Source organism: Gavialis gangeticus, unplaced genomic scaffold (genome assembly GCF_001723915.1).
Source record: "Gavialis gangeticus isolate Ggan-Ray unplaced genomic scaffold, GavGan_comp1, whole genome shotgun sequence".
In the NCBI taxonomy this organism is placed as follows: Eukaryota; Metazoa; Chordata; order Crocodylia; family Gavialidae; genus Gavialis; species Gavialis gangeticus.
Genome location: NW_017729008.1, coordinates 14281253 through 14296407, shown reverse-complemented (window position 1 = coordinate 14296407; position 15155 = coordinate 14281253). Strand labels below are relative to the sequence as shown.

At 42.1% G+C, this 15155-nt stretch overlaps 1 protein-coding gene across 2 annotated transcripts in view; it reads left to right on the top strand.

The window, feature by feature from the left end:
- The window catches only part of PIK3CG (phosphatidylinositol-4,5-bisphosphate 3-kinase catalytic subunit gamma), a 56115-nt gene that overhangs the window by 20401 nt on the left and 20559 nt on the right, over positions 1–15155 (top strand). Inside the window, exons 1-5 of one of the 2 annotated variants that reach the window (XM_019509419.1) lie at positions 654–805; positions 2064–4079; positions 6410–6475; positions 6592–6817; positions 12951–13054. In XM_019509419.1, coding sequence (XP_019364964.1) covers positions 2076–4079; positions 6410–6475; positions 6592–6817; positions 12951–13054 — 2400 coding nt within the window. In that variant the 5' untranslated portion in view covers positions 654–805; positions 2064–2075. Of the gene's footprint in view, positions 1–653; positions 806–2063; positions 4080–6409; positions 6476–6591; positions 6818–12950; positions 13055–15155 lie in introns of those variants that run through there. The other variant, XM_019509418.1, reaches the window with a different exon arrangement.

Here is a 15155-nt window from a genome sequence, read left to right as displayed (position 1 = left end):
TCCTTCCCTCTCCCTCTTTCCCTCTTGCATTTTATCATTAAGACCAACCTGAAAGATATATATGCATCATAGTTCCTTTAACTCTCAAGTCTGGAATTGCTCTTTGGTCTTTCAGCAGCATCAGAATTATTGGGCCTTATTTGTGGCAGTGCCATTAATAGACATTCAGGTTGATTCAGTAACCTATTCCTCAGAGGAGAGCAGCCTCACATAGCATCTGCATTGACACAAACATCCAAAACCATAGGCAGTCTAGGGTGAGGGCCCCTAAGGTCTACCAAAGTACAAATAAAAATGAGGAAAGAGTGGAGCCTTAATTGTGTTGTGTTTAACTTGATCATGTAAGTAGCTTACCCTTTGTAAATAGATTTTCAGAAACAGTTTCTTGTTAAATAGAGCATTTCTTCTAGTCAGCTATTTTTATGCATACTTAATCATCATGATGACCATTAATTTATTTTTATCTAACTGGATCATTTTTAGCATATCCCTTCCACCCATGTGTTTTAAAGTTATGCTTAGGTTTTTGTGGTGAGCAGTGCTGTAAATCTATTTCAACTGTTCTAACAGGAAAAGCGTTCTGACTTTTTTTAAAATGAGCAATCGTATGTGTAATCAACTTGGTTAAAACTTCCTTCCTGGTAAGTGCAGCACTTCCTCTGCATCTGGATATCAAGGCAAGAAAGAAAAGCAGAACAGCTTAAACAAACAAGTTTTTGTATGAATGATTCTTTAAAAAAATAAAGAACTCAAAAATTAAACAAATGAGTCGTCTTCAGTGCCTCAGCATCTACTTTGTAATCAGGTAATATTTCATTGTGTTTTGATAATTATAAAAATGGTGTCCGAGGTTATTTCTTTTCCGGAACATTCAAAATGAATTTTAGCTGGTGTGTCATGCTGTTTCGGTTTAACTGCGTGATATGTTTTAACTTTTTTGGTTCTAATCTTTGCAATCATTAGATTATTGCTTGGTTTGTTTGCCCCCCTCCTTTTCCCTTCAAGCATGTGGGAAGATGCTTTCGTATATAAGATTTCTTTTGGGGAAATGTTGAAATAAAACAACTTAGATTATGATTAGTGAAAGAAAAAATGAAGAACAGGTTGTTTAAGTGCATGTAGTTATCTTTGCCTTTCTCTTTCACTTTATATAATAATAATGCTTCACTGATTTTAAGAAAACAAATTAACATGGACATTAACACTAAAAGATTTTAAAACCGTTTTAGACATTCTTATTTGATGTGGAACATAGTATACTGCCATCAGGTTAGGAGCATTTTCATCTGTAGCCAACTAGGATCTTTGTATGGCAAATGCTTGGTTTTGAATCATTGGCTGTTATCAGTCTTCCAAAATTCATAATTAAAGGAACAGTTCTTAGGGTGCTAAACTACACATTAGATGAACATTAACTGATTATAATTTGTTAAGAAATCCCTGCCCAGCATCTAACAAGGAATTACTGAAAGGTTGGGAGAAGTGAGTGGGGTCAACAGCCTCAATTTCTGGAAGTTTTACAGATGCATTATATTGATTGCTTCCACTGCTGCAATTAACAGATGTTTTCCCCAGAGCTTGGTTAGCATCTTTCTGGCATGTTAGTTCAGCAAAATTTCTTTTAAGTGTTGTCAGAACCAACTTATATTAAATTCTGCACACCCAGAACACAAGAAGTGGGAAAAATCTGCATAAGTCAAATTCAGAAGGGAAGAATGAGTAGGAGCAAGTTTCTAATGTTTGTGTTTTCAGTTTGCTGGGAGTTTCAACTGCTTTGTCCCTCTGAGGAGCTGCTTTAGCTGAGCTGGGATTGATAGTCCTGTGTAAATGCACTATTTTAATTGTTTAAGCACAGTCTTTTATGTTAGGTTTAGAAACAAACACATTGGTGCACATGTGACATCCTGAATAAAAGGTTTATACAGAAACTGGGAATATATAAGGTATATTTTAAGAATTATGATTCTGAAGTGTGGTTAAAACTAACACAAAGAATTAATGCCTTTGTAACAGAATATAGAAAAGTGTAAATGAAACTGAACAAACTGTTTATGTTTTGCTAGATTTCTTCTGGCATGGAGTTGGGGAATCATGAACAGCCTGTTGTTATGAGAGAGGAAAACAAACGGAGGAGGAGAAGAATGAAGCCTTATTGTACAGCAAATAATTTATCTTCAATGGAACTGATACCCATTGAGTTTGTTCTACCCACAAGCCCTAAACATACTAAAACACCAGAAATAGTGACACTCGAAATTGCAGGCAACTGTACTGTTGAGCAGATGAAAGCACAGATTTGGATGCATGCAATAGAAATGAGCCAAACCTCAGACTTCTGCCATAAATACACCCCAGATCAGTTTATTCTTCAGTATCAAAAGAAAGGACAGTGGTATGAAATTTATGACAAACATCAGGTAATTCAGACATTGGACTGTATACTATATTGGAAAGTGTTACAGAAAAAGGTAGGCAAAATCTATGTTGTTCAGAAGCAGAAACCATCAGAGGAAGTTCAAGAATTTCAGAAGCAGCTGAATGACTTAATAGGATATGATGTTACTGATGTAAGTAACGTGCATGATGATGAACTAGAATTTACACGCCGCAGGCTAGTCACTCCACGAATGATTGAAGTAGCCTGCAGAGATCCAAAATTGTATTCAATGCATCCATGGATTACTTCCAAGCCCCTTCCAGAGTATTTGTTTAAAAAGATTACTAATAATAATATTTTTATAAACATACATAGAGGAACAACTAGCCAGAAAATTAAAGTCTCAATAGATGATACTCCAGATATGATCCTTCAGAGCTTTTTCACAAAAATGGCAAAAAAGAAATCTTTGATGGACATTCCTGAAGATCACAGTGAACTGGACTTTGTTCTCAGGGTTTGTGGCAGAGATGAATATATCACAGGGGAAACGCCAATCAAAGATTTTCACTGTATAAGACAGTGCCTTAAGAATGGGGAAGAAATTCACCTTGTGCTAGACACTCCTCCTGACCCTAATGAGGATGAGGTTCAGAAAGAAGAGTGGCCATTGGTGGATGACTGCACAGGAGTTACAGGATATCATGAACAGTTGACAATCGATGGAAAAGATCACGAGAGAGTGTTCACTATATCTTTGTGGGACTGTAATAGAAAATTTAGAGTCAAGATAATTGGCATTGATATTCCAGTGCTACCCAGAAATACTGACATTACTGTATTTGTTGAGGCTAATATTCAGCATGGGCAACAACTCCTTTCCCAACGAAGGACTACATCTAAGCCTTTCACTGAAGAGGTTCTGTGGAATACCTGGCTAGAGTTTGATATTAAAATTAAAGACTTGCCTAAAGGAGCACTACTGAATCTGCAGGTATATTGTGGCAAAACACAGTCATTAGCCACAAAGGCCAACCTTCAGTCACACGATTCTCCCAGTTCTGACTCTAAATGCAAAACCCAGCTTCTCTACTATGTAAATATTTTGTTGATAGATCACCGTTTCTTGTTACGAAGTGGGGAGTATGTGCTTCATATGTGGAAAATTCCAGGTAAGGGGGAAGAGCAGGGAAGCATCAATGCTGACAAACTTACATCAGCAACTAATCCTGATAAAGAAAACTCAATGGCAGTCTCTATTGTTTTAGACAAATACTGCCACCCAATAGCTTTGCCCAAACATAGGATAACATCTGATACTCGGGGAGATGGGGCAAGAACTGAAATGCCAAACCAACTTCGCAAACAGCTCGAAGAGATCATAGCCACTGACCCACTTAACCCGCTTACTGCTGAGGACAAAGAATTATTGTGGCATTTCAGATACGAAAGCATAAAGCACCCTAAGGCATATCCTAAGCTGCTTAGCTCAGTGAAGTGGGGACAGCAAGATTTAGTGGCCAAAACATACCAGTTATTAGCTAAAAAAGAAGCATGGGATCAAAGCACTTTGGATGTTGGACTAACAATGCAGCTTTTGGACTGTAATTTTTCGGATGAAAATGTAAGAGCAATGGCAGTTCAAAAACTCGAGAGTTTAGAAGATGATGATGTTCTCCATTACCTTTTACAACTAGTACAGGTAAGGTGCATTTGCATGTCTTAACATCAGTCTTCTGGAATATTTGCATTATTGCAGAAATGTTCTAATGGTAATAGTGACCCATTGTTCGAGGTGCTCAGTCATAGTCAAAACAGTGCTAGTAAAAGCCAAATAACATTTTTAATACCACTCTTATGGATATTCACAGCTTATATTTACAGAAGCATTTTACTTCAAACTTCTCACAGTTACACTACCAAAAATGCAGCTCCCCGATGATGAGGGATGACAACACATCCTAAACTGTGCACTTTAACTCTGTTCAGACAAGTTCTAGATCAGTGTTTCTCAACCTTTTCAGATTTGAGGCACCCCTGGATAAACTCTAGGCACCCCTCAGGAAATGCCAGCTCTTAGTTTTCACTCAACCCCGTTCCATCTGCCTGGCCATGCACTTTGCTCATGCGGGTCCTGGCCGGTCTCCAGGGAGATCCTGCCCACCCACTCTGTGCAGCGGTGGGTGCAGGGTGGAAAGGCAGGGGGGTGGGGCTGGGTAACAGGGCCAGGTCCAGCAGCAAAGACTGGCAGTAGCAGCTGGAAAAAGCTGCTGCTGCCGGGAAGTGTGTCTGGCTGCTACACTGCCCCAGCCCTGCTGCTTGCCCAGGCGCAGTGGGACCAGCCACCTGTGCCCACACAGCTGGTACACATCACGGGGACATGCAGGGAGCAGATCATGGCTCTGCCCAGGGCCTGGCCGAGCCCTGCACTGTCACTGTCCTACAATCCTAATCCCAGCCTTGGCCCTGGCCCTGCCCCCACCTGCCCATGGCCCCATCCCATCCACTTGGCCTCTTAGGGAGTTTTGATGATCTGTTGTGGGAGAGGGGGGCAAGAAGGTGCTGACCCAGCCCATGATAGGTCACCAAAACTCCCTAAGTGGCCCTCAAGCCCAAATAATTGCCCACCTCTGGTGCAGACAGACTTAAAAAATGCCACTGAGTTGTGTGAGAAGCCTTGCTTTACCTGAACAATTAATGTTTAACACGGTGCCCCAAAGTCTACTTGCCACTTCACAGACTGACTTGGCTCCTATTGAAAAAACAAATCTTTTTTTTTAAATAGAAACTGAAATTTGAAAACAGTCCCTGAACCACCAACAGGTGTTGAAATTCAGTCCAGCTAAGACCACAGCTGGAGGTGAAAAAATAGTGTCTCTATTCAGAGAACTTTATAAACACAGCAAAGAAAATATTTAACAATAAATAACATTGAAATATTCAGACTCTTTCTTTATATTTTTTTCTTATATTTTAACTAGGAACCATTTTTGTTTTGGCGGGGGGGAGGGGAAGCAAGAACATACATGACATGATCCCAACAGTAATAAGCCTCACCTCTTTAGTGAGTCATTTCAGGGTGTTTTATGACTACTGTATGTCAGTATAGTGTTTGGCATGAAAACCATGGAATGTATTGAGACGCATAACAGAAACTAACACATCCAGATTCTGCTGGGTTTATTGCTATTAGTGGTTCAGATTCCTTGTTATCTGAAACTTTAATTTTTTTTTATTAAGACAGAATTGTCCAGCTGTTGGCCTGACGATGCATGTAGTCTGTACAGGGTATATCTGTGGCCTCCGGGCTCCCATTCCCCCTGTCACTCTGGCTGCAGCAGCAGATGGGGTTTTCGAGCTTCTCCTCTGTGCCTGCCCCAAGGAGGGTTGGTGTGGCAAAGTGCAGGTTGCAGTGCTTGGGGAGTCTACAGTGCAGGTGGGGAGCCTGTGGCTAGTGAGCTGGTGGGAAGAAGGGTGGGGGGCCATGCACATGGTGCAGCAGGGAAGGGAGGCAACCCTGGCTCATGCTAGTGTGGCCCATACAGTACATGGCCCCTACTGGTGTGGCCCGCAACCGTTTAAAAGTTGGACAGCCCTGGATTATGCAACAAAAATAAAACTTTAGACTCAATTAATAGCTTTGTTGCTGGTTTTGAGGTTCTCTACTATCACCTACTGTCATCAATGTACTGCACTTTATTAGTGTGAGCTCAGACTGTTTGGGTAGGTCTTCATGTTACTTTTGTTAATCATTTGTTAAATTAATAACATCACTTAAAAACAAAAGGCCAGGCCTATTGTAACATGAACAGACCAAATCAAATGCTAACTTATGTTGAGGATTGGGGCTTGTCCTCACCCCCCTGAGCATTTTTTTCTCTAGAAACCAGTCCTGTGCTTTGCCATCATGTTTCTTCTCATCAGGCTTTGTTCTGTTGATATAATGATTAAACTATAAGAAACTGTAACAAGGTGTTATACATATTTTAAATTTAAAAAAAAACTTTGCTTGCTTTTTTATACATTCTTTAGGCTGTGAAATTTGAGCCCTATCATGACAGCGCACTGGCCAGATTTCTACTAAAACGAGGTTTGAGAGTAAGTACTTCAAAATAGGACCAGTAAGTAATGTTAAAATTACAGTATCATTAAAATGGGCTGTTTCGTAGGATACTGCCATGTATGTTAATTTTAGCATTTTTCTCCATCTCTAGAACAAAAGAATTGGTCACTTCTTATTTTGGTTTCTAAGAAGTGAGATTGCCCAGTCCATGCACTACCAGCAAAGGTTTGCTGTAATCCTGGAAGCTTACCTGAAGGGCTGTGGAAAAGCCATGCTACATGATTTCATGAAACAGGTTCAAGTAATCGAATTGCTGCATACAGTCACAATGGAGATAAAATCTGTTTCTGCTGAAAAGTATGATGTCACTTCTCAAGGTATTTGTTTATAGGTATTTTTCTGTTTCTTACATTAACTGTCTTTCTATCATGTGTGTTAAATCTGTTCAGCAAACTGTTCTGTGTCTTTGTGAAATCCATGAAGGTTAACTATTGCTATTGCTGTTGGGCATCATAATTACTGTACTATTTTAGTGGCCAGCGTTAATGGTTGGTGTCAGAGGAGTCAGTCATACATTCATTTGCAAAAAAACAAACAAACAAACAAACATTTACAAATAAAAGTAGAACCCATCTAGAGTAGTATGCTTACCAGTTTCCTGTGCTCCTTGTGGCTTTGCAGAACTCAAATGTTGCAAAACTGGGAGATGCAGAAGTACAGTACTCTACAGAGTCTTTGGCAGAATGTTAGAGAAGCAAGAAAAAAACAAATGCTACAAGAAATGGAGGTGACACTTGCCACCAGGCATAATCTTAGTTGCACTTTGATCCCTGTTATAAGAAGTCACTAAAGTTTCTGTACCTTACTCTTCATCTTCTTGATAAATGCAATCTCTGCCTATCCTATTTTAATATTTAAGTTGTTCGTATATGCTTTTGTAATGGACAAACCATCTGAGCCAGGCATATTGAACAATGTTGAATGAAACGTATTTGTTTTTAAATGACTAGTTCTTGAATTCACTTTACAGATTTTATAAGGCTGAGGCCTTTATTCAGATCTACAATACATTTTGCACGTACTATTATGAACATAGTTTTCCCATGATATGGGAAGGAAAGTAGTGAATATATGAGACCTCAGATAAAATATTTTTCAGGAAATCCCATTCTAAATTTGTCTGAAATTGGTGCATGTTCTAACCTACAAGTGTTTAAATAGTTTTTTCACTGTAGTGAGTCAAAGCTTCATTTAAAAATGTATGTAGTTTTATTACTTGGAAAAGGAAAGAAATATCTTTCATTTATTAATATGTCTCCTGCTTTCCAAACAGGTATTTTATTCCTTATCTTTGCTACTATTGAAGCACCAGTTCAGTGTTCTCACTATATTTCTCATGCCTACTCACACCATGGGCTGTCCCACTAATACCTATCTATCTGGTTCTTTAAAATATGTTATTTTGCCTTAACCTTCTCCCTTGGTTTTATGTCACTGCTTGGTTACTCAACAGGAAACATTTCTTAAAAAGTGTCTTTCCTCCTTAACTTCAGGCTCTTGCTTTTTTTTCCCCTACCATCTTTACTGACTTAATACTGTCGTCATTTATACCGGATTGCGTTAAGTAAGTATGGCCTCAGCAGAGATTCTGGATTCTTGTTCCATTACCTGCACTAGCTTTTATAACCCTTTAGTCCCACAGTGGGTCAACTGTTTTATCCCTCTTCAACCCACCTTCATCTCTCTTAGCTTTGCCCCACTATCCTTTCCTCCTCCTTTCCCTGTCCTCTGTATTTTAATTACTTTATTCTGTTCTGTTTAGTACTCCTGCTCTCTGCAAGTCAATTCATAACATCCGAGGAAACCACAAAAACCTGTGCCTTTCTGCATGAATCGGTCTTTACATTGCCACCCTGCCCTGCCTTCTACCTGCCTTTATACACTCAATCTGAATGCACTGAACACTGAACCCTTTCCTTTTTTGTCTTACCAGTTTCCAGTTGCTGTCTTCTAACTTTTGCATCTCTCTTCCTGTCTTCTCAGTTTGAATTCAGTCCTGTTTATATCTTCCTTTAATATAGGTGTACAGGATTCCAGGAACAGTCATACCAGCATTTTACAGAATGGTGGCATTTCCCTAATTTTTCTTATAAGTCTTATCATTACATAGCATTTTTCCCCTTAAAACCACACTGTAAGTTTTTACTTGGCTTGCTGTCTGTACTCATGCCTGAGTCAGTATTGGATTAATTATTGTTGATTACTGTTCCAAATAAGTATTTGTGCAATTGTTTCCTCTCTTTTGGTTCCTGTACTGTGTCCTTAAAATAGATCAAGCTGGAAATCTCATTATTAATAAGTACTTTCCATTCATGATTTTCATCAGTTCATTCCTAGCCTTTAACATGACCACATACAATAAGATGCCTGTCTTGTACCTGACTTACTAAAATTAATACAGTCTATGTCTAGAGTACATTTGTCTATTAAATCAGTAAGTTCATTTTAGAAAGCCAGGAGATGGCATATTTTAATGAAACATTGTTTCTTCTTTTTTTTTTAAAAAAGGTGTCTAATTATGGTGTTCATGTATTAACTCCTTTATACTGCATTCAAACAGATTTCTCAGAATAGATGCATCCCAGAATGTGTCTGTAAATTTTACTTCTTAAAAATGTTAAATTTGACCTGTTTAATACAAAGAGTGCTTTCCAGTATATTGCAGATTTACCATGGTTGCAAGCTGCAACAGAACAATGTATTGCGTATATTATTAGCCATACCAATTTACCATGAAGGTTAGAAATCTGGAGGCTTTATGCAAATGCATCATTGACCCAGTTTAAATATATGAATATTCATCACATTATTTACCTAACCAACAGCATGTATTCTGTTTACCAGAGTTTAAGACTGACAGAGCTATAGTATGGAACAAGCTTTAAGAACATAGGAATTTCTTTGCCTCCTGCAGGCCTTCGCATTTTGCATTTGGCTGGTATCTGTGTAATTGTTGGCTAATAAAGGCTATGCCCCTAGTAGCTTCATGGGTTTGCTTTTCTCAAAGGCTAAGTACAGACAGTCAAAAAGCCAGAGACTGAATCGATTCAGTTGTTGCAGGTTAGTCTAAGCTGCGCAGATTGAACCAATAAGCAAACGAACAGATATTCACTTTTGATTCAGGAAATGCAGCCGCATGCCTGCAGTGGCTTGAGCCAGAAGCTTAGAAGTGCTAGATCCAGCCACTGCCAAAGGGAAGGGAAGAGAGAAGCCCTCCAAGGCTTTCCTGTCCCTCCCTGCTCCAGAGAAGTGGGTGTGGTCAGGCACCAGCAGGGACTAGCTCACTGGAGGGCACAGGGACCCCATCCCAGGTCTGCCTGGGAGTTGGGGGCAGTGCCTGCCAGCATAGGCAAAGGAAGAAAAAAATTTGAGGGGGGGGAGCTGAGCATGCGCGCGCATATGTGCATGCACACACTCCCTCCCAATGGGAAAGTCTGTAGGGAGAGGGGAAAGGGCTGCGGGGGAGGAACAGTGTTGCCTGATGCCATGCCGTGCCGGCCCCAGCTGCCTCCCATCCCTGGCTGCACTGGCCCCAGCGGCCGTGGCTGCCTCCCGGCCCTGCTGCACTGGCCACGGCTGCCTTCTGGCCCCCAGCACCAGCTACTTCCTGGCCCCAGTTGCGCATCGCCCAGAGGGGTCCAGAGCCAGGGGCCGGAGTGGGGCCAGCCTCAGCTCCTTACCTCTCTGCTCCCACTGCTTCAAAAGTGGCGGGTGCTGCCATGTGCCTCCCGCCGCAGGGCAGGCCAGGCAGCGAGGCACATGGCACCGCACCATGCCACTTTCAGAGGAGCGGTGGTGAGGCGCAGAGGCAAGGGACAGAGCCCAGCTCGCAGCTGCTGCCTGCTCTTGCCCTGTGCACAGATCGGAGGGCCATATGCCCCTCCCCTGTGCCTCCCTGGCACCATGCCATGCCTCTGGAAATGCTGCCAGGCTCCAATTGTCCCACAGCCTGGCCCAGCCAGGGTCCTGTTCACTGTGAATGGGGCTCCAGCAGGGCCACATAGTGGGACAATCCCCACAGTGCAGCAGGGGTGAATAATTCGCCTTGGCCCTACCCCACTGCCTCCTGCACTGTGTGGGTCTTGATCTCCTTCCCCCCCCCACCAGCCCAGGTAAAGAAAGAAACATACCTGCCTGCTGGGCTGCATGGGATCCTCCCAGCTGCGTGCTGCAGGGTATCCAAGTATGTGTGTCCCTCCCCCCTACTGCAACAGGTTAGTCTAAGCTGTGCAGATTGAAGCACTAAGCAAATGAACAGATATTCACTTTTGATTCAGGAAATGCAGCCACATTCCTGCAGTGGCTTGAGCCAGAAGCTCGGAAGTGCTAAAACCAGCCACTGCCAAAGGGAAGGGAAGAGAGAAACCCAGGTTGCCATGCCCTTTAGCCATACCTGCTGCCCTGTGTTTGGGGGGGCTGAGCCCAGTTAGCCCCCCTCCCCCCACTTCCACCACCTGTGCCTGCCAGGCTTCTGCCCCTCCTCCCCACCCTCCAAGGGGCTGTGGGAGGGGCAGCCACTTCCAGACTGAGGAGAGGGGTGTGGGAAAAGGTAGTGGCACTGAATTCATAAAAGTTTGAACAAAAACAGTCCTTTCTCTGAAGCGAGTATGTATTAAACATAGAACTTTGCAACCTCAAGCACATGACAGCAATCAAAAACCTTCGCCTAAGCTAAGATACAGCCTGGTCAAAAACAGTGATAGCACACACAGCTTAGTTTAACATAAAGTGGAATGTAATAAATCATAAAGACAAGAAAAAGCCTTGCATAGGTCTTAGGTGTAGGTAATCCTGAGGGCACAGTGTCTCCTTACAGACAAGTATTCAGATAGTCCTTGCTTAGGCATTCCAGTCTCCCATCTTTTGCAGGTTCTGCTTCATAATGTAAATGTAGTTCTCTGCTTTTGTTGGTCACACTAGCTCAAGCTGTCTGGGACCCTCTCCTGTTCCTCCATCTCTACCACATACATGTGATGATTGTGCCAGGTCTTTGTCAACACCTCCCACCTTTCAGTCTGGTCTTGCAGGACTTGGCACCAGCACACTGAGCTGGGGAAGGGGGGATTAAAGCTCCTCCCAGACCCCAGAAGGGTTTACCTGGGGGGGCAGTCCTTCTCAGGCTGTAGCCCTGCCCCCTCTGCTCCAGGGGGGAAAGGTCTGGCAGGGGCTGTCTCCCTCCTCTCTCTTTCCCCCTGCCCCCCCCACAGACCTGGCTGCGGTCTCCAGCCAGGTTTCTCACTCCCACCCCCTTGTCAACCAGCCCTCACTGCTCCGGCTACAGAGCACAGGGGTCGGGCTAACCCTGCTCCCTAAAGCAGACAGCACAGCCCAGCCCAGGTCTCCAAAACATGTTGGGATGCTGAGGGACACTGATTTAACTTGAACCAGGAAGGGGTCTGGGACAGAACTTCCATAAACCAGTTTGACCTCCATCAGTCAAGTTTGACACTACATTCAACCAGGTTTATCTTAAACCAGTTTTGACCATTTTGAAACTGGTTTATGTGCACTGAACTTCTGTTCTGTTACAGGTTTAAACCAGTTTCTGATCACTTAGACTGATTTATGTGTAACTTCTGTCCCTAGCCCAAGTAGTTGAGAGAGGGATCTTGTCGCTTCTTGCCCTTGGTTTGAGGAGGCTGCGACTGGGAGGGCTGCCTTCATGGCTATTCCTTGCTCTGTAACTTGTGTCTCAAGCTGAGCCTGGCTTCCCATGCAGCCTGGCTATAGCAGGGCAGGAGCAGCTCTGGACTCTCTCAACCCACCTCTGCCTCTGTCTCCAGCTGACCTAGGAGGAGGGGGAATGCAAGGAAAGAGGGATGTGCCGCTGAGCATGGGATGAAAGGGAGGGGATGCCAAGAGTGGAGAGTGGCAGAGAGCAGGATTCTTACCTGATTCAGAGACTTAAATAGTCTCTGCTGCTCCTACAGCATGTTTTGGCTGCCCCAGTGTCAGAGCAGAGGTGGAGCCACCCATGCAGTGCCAGTGGCTGCTTCTGCACCCCACTTCCCAAAATCCCATGATCTGCCCATGACTATAAGGGTATGAACCTTCGTTTGCTTTTACATTTTAAAGATAAGGACAGTTCTCATGTAGTTACCTGACTTCAGGAGTTGGAGCAATAAGAAAAACACTTACTATGTGAGATGTCTGGTAATATTCAGGGAGTCAGTGACACTGTGGCTAGCTCAATATAGCTAGAGGGCTGAGGACTTCAACTTTATAAATCCTTTATGAAGCCTCCTTATCCATAGAGATGCAGCATGGACAGCCTTCTTGGGTCTCCAGACTGCAGGATTGTATCCGGAAGTCCTAGACTCAAGCAATTCTAAAAGCTGCTAAAAACAGGATCCTTCAAGCAAGTCTTGAGATGTAATGGGTCTGATGAGGTGCAACATTTTGCTTCCGATTATTGAACCCAATAACTGTGACTCTTTTTTGTAATTCCAGTTATCACACAGCTTAAACAAAAGCTGGAAAAACTGCAGAACAACAAACTTCCAGAAAGCTTCAGAGTACCGTATGACCCTGGACTGAGAGCAGGGGCACTGGTGGTAAGTGTATTTGATTCTTTACATATTCTTCATAGTTTGAAAATGTTTTCTCTGCAAATAATTTGATTTACCAATATATCTCTATAACTTTTCCGATGGAATTAGAACATAAGAGTTGCAACAGTGGAGCAGATCAAAAGTCCAAGTAGCCCAGTACTCGGTCTCTCACCCTGGTAAATAACAGGTGCTTTAGCGGAAGAGTACAAGAAATGGGTCATATGTAGTGACCTGTCATATCCCTGCAGTTATATCCCTGCCAGTTGCTTAATAGCCCATGCTGGACCAGGTCTCCATAGATTTGTCAAACAGGAAAGGGCTCTAATGGACTTTAAGAGAGAGGACTCCCAAGTTGTAATACAGCTGCTTTATCTTACGTGCCACTGCCCCCTGTGACTTGACTTCTGCTGAGATCCTCATCCATGCCTTTAACTCATTTCTCTTGGACTCCTCTATTCCTTCACAAGTCCCAGGATTAGAACTGATAGAAGCAGAAGACCATGTCTTGTGTTGAAAGAAGGCTGTTCACCAGACACTAAACCTCAGATGATTCTGGCTTCCCATTAGCTTCAGGATCTAGGTTGTATTTGGCTTTCTTTTATCTAGAAACCTCTGTAGAACTGCTCCAGTCAGCTTCACTGGTTTTGAGTCTCTAGACCTCTGACTATGTGCCCTTTAAATCTGGTTTGGTCTCACCTCTGAACCTCCATATCATTGAGCAATTGTTATAGAAACTTCTTGTTCTGCCTTTCAAAATAATCTTCCTGTATCTTTTTAATGAACTACATTTTTCATATTTAAATCGGCATAAACATTCTTTCCCTCTCCTGCCCTCCTCCCCACAATTTTCCTCTCAATTATCTTGCTGTTTCTTTCTGCAAGTGTATCATTTGATTCTAGAAAGCATTTGGAGATGGAGTTTGTACAAGTACAGAAAATATGTTGTTGTTTAGTGTGGAAAGAAGTCATAGATAACATTTTTATTTGCAGGCATTTTATGCTTATGCTTCAAATGCAGTTCAGTCACAGAATCTGTTTTCTGCAAAATGCTTTCTGGTATAAACATGTCCTCCTTCATACTTGATTAATGTAAATGCTGAGTATTGTAAATGCCTAGCTAGATGGTAAAATAGTAATTGCTGCAAAAGAAACATGATCACAAGTACACGTCTGCCAGATTAAGAGAATGAAGTGGTGGGATACTGTCAGATCAGTTTAGTGGTGGATGAGACACACAGATACCATACATCAGTCACAGTCGCCTTGGTGGCAAGGCAGCTAATTTACCTGGCCTGGCTCTTCCTAGGCTATATCTTCCTTTTGTTTTCTGCACACTACATTTGAAATAATAAAATGTCTTTGATCACAAATCATAATGGTCACTATAGTGAAGTTTGAATTTCATCTTCCAGTCAATGCACTTTCCAGTTTGCTATAAAACCCTTTTAGGCTGAAGTTTTCAGCCAAATATTAAGCAGGTGGTTTAACACCTAATCATGTAGTCCAGATGATTTAGAATAATTACATTACATTGAAAGACTTTAAGTTTGAAATGTCCTTTCACTGCTAATGGCTTTAGTAAAGGGCTGTGCTTAAACCAGTTTCAAAGATAAGCTTTTGTAAACACATAAAACAGCTCTGCAAAGACTATCACATCCTTTAACTAACTACCAGTATATTGGAAAAACATTAAATAATGGAATTTCCTGAGCCTTGGTGCTGGATTTCTCAGTCTTAAAGTTGAATTGATGGTAGGGGAGATGATTATTTTCACATTTTATATATAATTACGTTACCACTGTTGTGCTACCATAATGCTTTATTTAAAAGAGTTGCCCAAGGGAACCAACTACAATCAAGAGATTAAGGACAAATTTCACACCCTCTGATGTCAACGGGAATTTTGTGGGGGGAGGAGGCGGCTATAAATATACTTATGTTCTGCTGGTTGACTAATAATGCTATTGCATGGTTCCATATTTGTCTCCCTATGATTTCAGAAAATCATATTCTTGAGTTGTAAATACAAAGTGATCTTTTTTCTAGCCAAGACCACTTTAGCCTGACTCTTTCCAGCTCACACATTGCCATCAATATTGAAAGT